This window comes from Cynara cardunculus, unplaced genomic scaffold (genome assembly GCF_001531365.2).
Source record: "Cynara cardunculus var. scolymus isolate 2C unplaced genomic scaffold, CcrdV1 Un_Scaffold_6082, whole genome shotgun sequence".
Taxonomy (NCBI): Eukaryota; Viridiplantae; Streptophyta; class Magnoliopsida; order Asterales; family Asteraceae; genus Cynara; species Cynara cardunculus.
Window position 1 is genome coordinate 3,562 of NW_020202758.1, and position 8,153 is coordinate 11,714.

Genomic DNA, 8,153 nt, shown 5'->3' on the forward strand with positions numbered 1-8,153 from the left:
GTTATTTTCGTAAATCACAGGGGTTCTCGTTTGAACCTCCACCTATATATATATATATATATATATATATATATATATCCAATTAATGCACAAATTCACATACCAGCATGTATCAAATTATCATGCTATCACGTAATCATTTAATCAAATAATCATGTATTAAATACCTTGGGTAATAACCAGGATCCGGTTATCACATGTAATTCCATAAATATGCTAACTGACGATGAAGGTTTTCTATTAGATGTTGATAAGATCGAAAATCCAGAAATTAAGAAATTATATCTGGAAAAGCTCCGAGAAAAAATAAGGCATACAAATATTATCAAGAAAAATCCAATTGAAAAGTTAAAACCTTATAATTTTAATGAAATTTGTAAAAGATTTACAAGTTCCTCCAAAACTGTTACCATCCAAGATTTACAGAGTGAATTAAAGGAGGTAAAAGGGGAAATACAAATTATAAGCAAAGACTTTTTCTTATATAACAAAATGGCAACAATAATAACGACTCTAAAGAAGAAAATGTCAGTCAAATTAATGGCATTAGCTATCAAAGATGGTATGTTAGAGTTAATATAATCATCAATAACGAATTTAATTTAACCCTAATTGCTCTCATGGACAGCGGAGCAGATATGAATTGTATTCAAGAAGGGTTAGTTTCTACAAGGTACTATGAGAAGTCTTCTCAGCGACTATCCACCGCTAGTGGATCCAAACTACAAATAAATTATAAATTAACTAATGTTCATGTTTGCAATGACGGATATTGTTATAAAACTCCTTTAATTTTGGTTAAGAATTTAATTTCTCAAATTATATTAGGTACCCCGTTTATCACCCAATTATATCCAATTAATATAACAGAAAAAGGATTATTGTTACGAGATTTATATAGAATAAATCTCTCAGACTGCTAACAAATGGAGACTAGTGCAAGTATACACTTATCAACCCACTATCATCTTTTACAAGTAATAAAGTGGTAAAAATACCGAATATCGTCCACGGGGAAAAAGGAATAAAAGTTCGTTTTAATAGTAAAAATAAAGATATGATTTCAGATGATGAATTCGAGGAAATATTTTTTGTGAGTTGATTAAACACTACTGCTGTAAACAAGTTTTAAAAGAGAGCTTAGGGTGTAGCGATTCGTTAAGATGTTAAATCGATCTAAAAGTAGACAGCATGCTACAGCATGGTTCTATAGCATGCTTTATAAATCACTTAGCTTTACAACTAATAGCTTCTTTAAGGTGCTCTCTCGAGATGTAGAATGGCACACAGTCATAGATCCAACCCTCATATCTCTATGCAAGGCTGGAATTCCGACATTGGCTCAAACTATTCCTTTTATAAGTTAAATGGAGCGAAAACGAGTCTCCTCGATTCTAAGTAACTCTCTCGAGTCTACTTCCATATCATTCAAGTTGACATGTGCTTGTTGGTTTATCTCTAAATCCAACACACTTAACACTTTTAAACAAGTGATCAACTTGTCCATGGATTATGTGTTTGCAATAAAAAACTTGAATGATATAGTTATAAAGATTTATAATCTATAATTCTACAAACGGGACGGTCTTTATCTTAACTTCACCCAACACCCAAGCTATGTTTTTAGCCTCTCATTCTTGAAAAATTAATTACGTGAATAATAATGCATAAGAAAGAAATAAAGAAGAAGAAATAAATACTAGACGTAATTATAAAAACAACTAACAATACTAGAAAATGTAAGTGCAAGAATAATAATAAAGTGTAATAAGTAAAACTTAAGAGAAGAAGAGAAAGTGGAAGAAATAAATCTAACGATGGATTCGTAAAAGACACTTAAACTATTTCAACTACTAATATTAATTGCATAAATTATAAAGCATAATAAGGAGAACTTAAGAAAAGAAAAGATGACAAAACAAATAAACGTAAAAAGGAATTATAAAGAAGAAGAGAGAAATACTTGCAAATATAACTTTAAACTAAAAGAAACTTCAATATTTAACTACTCCAAGTGTTTCTCTAGATTGTTGCATACAAATTGGTTAGTTCTAAAGCTAAGCCTCCCCCCTTTATATAGTGGAGGAAGGGAGGGTAATATCCAATGGACAAAGACTTTTACTGGTTTTTTTGAAAAAAACCATGGGCGAAGCCAAAACCACCTAGAAGATGTCAAAAATCATATCTTTAATTTGTTCTATGAGATCTCAAAAGCTGCAAAAGATGGGCTGCCAAAAAAGGAAGAAGTGACCCCAAAAAATTCTCGTACTATTATCAAAAATGCCCGTGGATCGTCCTGCAGCATGTGCTGTAGCATGCTTCAGCCAAGTACCTAGAAACAAGGCTATTTCCCCCAAAAAATTAACACACATCCATGAAGTAAACATGTTTATCACATCACTTTTGCAGTTTAGCTCCAATATAAAAAGATAGAAAAACAAAACAAAAAGACTCAATTTGTGGAATTTGAGAAAATAAAATGGGTAAATAAAGTAAAGAAAAAGTGTAAAAGTATCAAATAAATTGATACTTATCACACCCCCAAACTAGAATTGTTGTTTGTCCCCAAACAACATAAAAAGACAAATAAAAGACTCAAATAAGATGGAAAAAATGGACACCGTTACTCACAACTACCACTTTCTTGTTATAAATAGCTTTTCGTAAATCAAAGTGGAAGTTATTTTGTATTAATCACATTTATATACCATAGCCTAGCCTCACTTTTCCTTCGTCTGATTTTTAAACATTGTCACCTACTAGGATCAAAAGGACTTGTCGGGTTTCTCTTTTTGGCTTTTTCTCTCTCACATAACTCTGCTTTTTTCTTACATAAATATTTACTTGGCTTTTTGTAGCCTTTTTCTTTTTGTATTTTTGCATTTTTGCTTTCTCTTTTTTTTTCAATGCTTTTTAAGCATTTTTTTTCTCTCTCTCTCTCTCTATATATATATATATATATTTTTTTTTTTTTTTGAAAGAGCTTTGCTCTTTTTGACAAAATTCCCCCCAACTTAGAGACAACAATGTCCCCATTGTGATTTATATGTGGCTCAGTGGGGTGCAAGGAGAGTGTATAGGGCTTTGCTCGATTATGGAGAAGAGATGACCTAGATCATATCCTAAGTAGTGACAATTGAAATCAAGTTCCGTCCCAGAAAAGAGTTGGCTAGTTCTAGTATTTCAATGTCAATTAGTACTCAAACTCACATCACTTTTAAATTACTCAAGCTATAAACACAAGTCGGTGGTAGTGAAGTTTATGTCCTAAAGGTCCATCTAAAAAAATCTAATAGAAAAAGGACTGACACGGACAATTCCCAGACGCATGGAAAAAAGGAAAATAAAGAAAGGAAAACGAAAATTGGAGCTAAAAGGGATGATAGATAAAGCTGCTTACTCGTGTGAAGTATGTGTCCTCAATGGTCGTCGGGGCGCCGGGATATTCCGGCAGGCATGTCCTTCAACTCAGTCATGAGTCGTGTATCTCGTTCCTCCATCTTCTTCAATAGCGTCTCTTCATGGGCTTTCAGTGCTCTTTTCATGGTAGTGTGGTGGGCTTGGGCGCTTCTTTCCAAGGTGGTCTCTAACTCGGTGACTTTCTCCTTCAATCTACGAACTTCATGCATCAAATCAGTCTCCATGGGGCTGCTGTCCGGAGCAAGTGGGGGCTGTCCGGGATCATTGCGCAAGGTCTTGCGGATTCGATCAACTGTTTTGCACTCGATAGACAGTGCATTGGTGGTAAATGCCTCGCCGGGTGGTACTGGGACTTTCGCCTTCTTCATTAGGCCGTGGATCAATGTCGGGAAGTATAACCGTCCGGTGGGTTTCCTAGTACATCCGTGAATGGCATCTGAAATGACTGCACCAACATCAACTGCTTTACCTGCAAGAATACAGTAAAGTAAAAGCATACGGTCCAATGATGTGCTCGAGTCGTGTGTGGTGGGGTGAAATGAATATCTAAAAAAATGATTCCACACGGCCGCATTCTTCTTTAGAAGGTTGGTTTGAAACTTGAGTGGACTGCGCTTTTATGGGGCTTTCCAAGTGGCTCCCTCTTCTGCTACAACAGTCAATACCATCTTCAGATCCTCATTGGTGTGGTCATGCAATAACCTACGATACTTACAGACTGGAGGCGCAATCAAATCATAGAAAGTATTTATGGCATGTGGAGAATAGGAGATCTTTTTACCCCTAACATGGACTGAGGTAGTGCGTGTGGAAGAAACTGATGCATAAAATTCCTGAACCCAGGTGAGGTAATAGGGCTCTCTAACCGCAGTAAATGCCTCCCATCCTCTTTAGATAATGATGTCATGTATGAAGGGATAGGTCTCCAGACAACCCCTATMAAATCCTCTCTCACCTARMCCCAAAAAAGTCTTAAATTTCTGAAGATTTCTCGGCCTACGRCAGCTCTCACTATGGCTGTCCGCGGCTCTAGTGCGTGCTTTCTTTTTGGGCGGGCTAGGTGGTACCTGATGGCTTGTGGATCTCCGTAGTTGAGACAATGGAATGTCCTCTTCCGGAGTCCACTCTGAGTCTTCAGACTCAGCCCTTTGCCTCTTTGTGAACCTCTCAATCGGGACTAGGCCAGAGTCACTAGAGGTCCGATTGCTATCCGCATTGGACCTGTCAGGAGAGGGAATAGAGGTAGGCTAGCAGTCTGGWAAGGMATCAAAGCTAGTGGTCACCAATGGTGCAGTGTAAGTGGGAGTGATGGGTGGTATGGGCATAAAGGCATCATATGCATCAGAAGTCATGTGAGAAGTAGGGATGTAGATAGGAAAAGGAGGAAGTGCATAGAATGGGTTATTGAATCTGTCGAATGCAATGGTGATAGGTGGAGGGGTGTAATGCTGTGACGTCAAGTCTACTATGCCCAAGTCAACCATGGGAGAGTCAATAAAGTGGTGATGTGATGTGTGTGCATCCATGAGAGTGATAACATCCGAAGAGGTGGTGGAAGTTGGCCAGTCAAGTAAGTGAGTGTGGCCCTCCTCTTTCATGAAAAAGGCATTTAGATCAATGTCAAAGAGAGAGTCTTCTCTGAGCATTTCTTGACTCTCAATGTGCTCCATAGGATCACTTTTGATTGTATGATCATTTTGAGCATCATAGGTGCGTGTGTGCTCAGGTATTGAAGTATCAGGAAGACTGACAATGGGGTTGTGGTGGCATATGTCAAAGTCTGTGCTCTCTGTCTTGGTAACCCCTTGGGAGAGTGGCTGAACTGATGGTGGGACTCCCGAGGGTTGTGCATCATCTTGACTCTCATCCTTTATCTTCATGCATTTGGCTCTTGGCTTCCTTTGCTTGGGTTTAGGCAAACCCTTGGGAACATAAGTTTCCACATCGATGGCCTCACCCTCCTCTTTGGTCATTGGTTTGGTGACGTGTCTTTCTGTGGACCTAGTAGCTGGTCTACGGGGTTTGGGTTTGGGTTTGGGTTTAGGTGGAGGGGAAGGGGGTGGGGTTGTTTGGATTTGGGAAAAGTAGATAAAGGGACTGGTGGTGTCAAAACAGTAGGGTGAGGGGCTGTTTGTGTGATGACAGTAGGTGTATGGGCTAAAGAAATGGTAGGTGGGATAGGTGTTGGGGTTAAAACAATAGGTAAAGGGATCGTTTGGCCAAATAGAATGGCTCTAAGAGGAGTAGGACATGGGAGGATTGACCTTAGCAACCATGGTGGTAGGTTGGCTAAGTTGGTTAGGAGAGGTATAGTGGTTTGTGGTATGGGAGGAGGGGAGTGTTGGGAAGGGTGAGGGAACCCAGGTGGTAGTTTGTCATCCATGCCAAACCTGCACAAAAAGAATAAACCAAAGTAGGATAATCAGTTTAGGTTCATGATGCTAAGAAGTTGAGAGTCCTATGCATGTAAGTATAATCAAGATACACACACAAAGGTCAAAATCAATTCTGGTAGCTGCTGTTTCAAACTATCAGGGCTGTTTGGACAACCTATTGTGTGTGATTATGCATTCATGGAGTCCCAACCCAAAATCTTAAGATTTATACATATGTGAACTTTAAACCAAGAAAAATCACCCAAACAACTTTGAGTGCCTAAATGCAGCCCAAAATGGTTGTTTGCACAACCAGTAGTTTGATCCTTGGATCAAATGCAAAAAGACACACAGGCAGTAGAATATGATTTGGAAACTTATGCAAATCAATTAAAGTCATGTGTCTAATCAGGCAAAACATATGAATACAAAGCTACCAATATGGACAGAGATCAAAGTTTGAGCTTTGTTTGCTGCTGCCTTAAGACTGGCTTATGATAAGCACACATGACTAAAAATCAAGTTGTGATATGGAAAGAATCCTACTCTATGCATACTTTTTGAACAAACCAAAGGCAATTTGTATCCAAGTGGTTGTGAAGGACAAGACACTAAGGACTTGAGACTAAGATCAAGAAAACCAAACGAAGATCAAAACAGTCTATCTTTGAAGTAACCCTGTTTTCAAAACTCATGGTAATTGATCATATGATCAATAAATCATTTGTACCAAAACTTTTCCCTCTACTCAACAAGGTTATGTACCCCAAGAACAAGACTTAGGGTCCTAAAACCTGTTATGGAAATTAGACATACTGCTTATGATAGCTGAACCAAACTCTACAAGACCAAAACATCCACCTTACTCACATTACGACCATGATCAATATAGCAACCAACAATTTTAAAGCAATCATGTTGTGCAGTGTGTGTTTGGCAATATTACAGCCCAAGATGGCTATTTGCACAGCCAGTAAGTTGATCCTTGGATCAAATGCAAGAAGTCAAACAGATGTCACAACGTCAAGATAGACACATTGTAGGACAGCAAATGGACAAAGATCAGTCCTTGTGCTTTGTGTGAACGCACATGCAGGCTGTTTTTGACTCATAAAGATTCTCGTACTATTATCAAGAATGCTCCAGGATCGTCCTGCAGCATGTGATGTAGCATGTTTCAGCCAAGTACCTAGAAACAAAGCTACTTCCCCCAAAAATTAACACACATCCATGAAGTAAACATGTTTATCATATCACTTTAGCTCCAATATAAAAAGATAGAAAAACAAAACAAAAAGACTCAATTTGTGGAATTTGGGAAAATAAAATGGGTAAATAAAGTAAAGAAAAAGTGTAAAAATATCAAATAAATTGTATTCAAGAAGGGTTAGTTCCTACAAGGTACTATGAGAAGTCTTCTCAGAGACTATCCACCGCTAGTGGATCCAAACTACAAATAAATTATAAATTAACTAATATTCATGTTTGCAATGACGGATATTGTTATAAAGCTCCTTTAATTTTGGTTAAGAATTTAAGTTCTCAAATTATATTAGGTACCCCGTTTATCACCTAATTATATCCAATTAATATAACAGAAAAAGGATTATCAACCGAGGTGTTAAATAAAGAGATTAATTTTGAATTTGTCACTCCTATTATCACAAAAGAAATAAATAGATTATCATCTAATTTTTTCGTAAAATAATAAGCGATCTTTTAAAGCCTTATTTTTTGACAAAATTATTTTTCCTAAATAAATTTTTTAAGTTATGTACGATCTTTTAAAGCCTTATTTTTTGACAAAATTATCAAAAAGTTTTACAGGAAGAATGAGTCAAGGTAAAAAGATTATCCTTTCAAAAGAGTCATTATCAAAGAAGGATTCTCAATCGGAAGCAAAGCCTCCAATTCTCAGACCATATGCTACCAATTATCAAACTTTCCCAGTTATGCCAAATCGTTTTGCTCCCCTTGCTTCTGGCCCAAGGCCAAGGCCGAACACATTATTCAATAATTCTCAAGTAGTACCATCTCCTGTCAAGATGAATATTTCTGTGGTCAAAGCCCCTTCACCACCTACATATTCTAAAGTCGTTGAGTCATCTCCATCTTATTCTAAAAGAATCGAGCCTCCTTCTCATTCTCAATCAGAATCACCTTTTTCTCAATATATCATAAATCCTCATGACCATTTTATCAAAGTTCTTGAACCTATGGAAACAGAGATGGTTACAACCCATTATGGAACCCTTATAAATTTTATTTATCCAAAGAACTGTCATTTTATAGACAGTGACGAACGAAAAACCCGCGACTTTTATCAAGCTATCCTTATTGATACTGATTCCATTGTAA

The 8,153-nt window shown here is 37.2% G+C and overlaps 1 protein-coding gene across 1 annotated transcript; it reads right to left on the reverse strand.

Moving 5' to 3' along the window:
- Positions 1-3,249: 3,249 nt before the first annotated feature.
- Positions 3,250-5,461, reverse strand: LOC112504584. Its single transcript, XM_025108534.1, has 2 exons — positions 5,172-5,461; positions 3,250-3,889 (listed from the first exon to the last, which is right to left on the reverse strand). Exons 1-2 carry the CDS (start codon positions 5,188-5,190, stop codon positions 3,420-3,422), a joined length of 489 nt encoding a protein of 162 aa, XP_024964302.1. The 5' UTR covers positions 5,191-5,461; the 3' UTR covers positions 3,250-3,419.
- Positions 5,462-8,153: the final 2,692 nt, after the last annotated feature.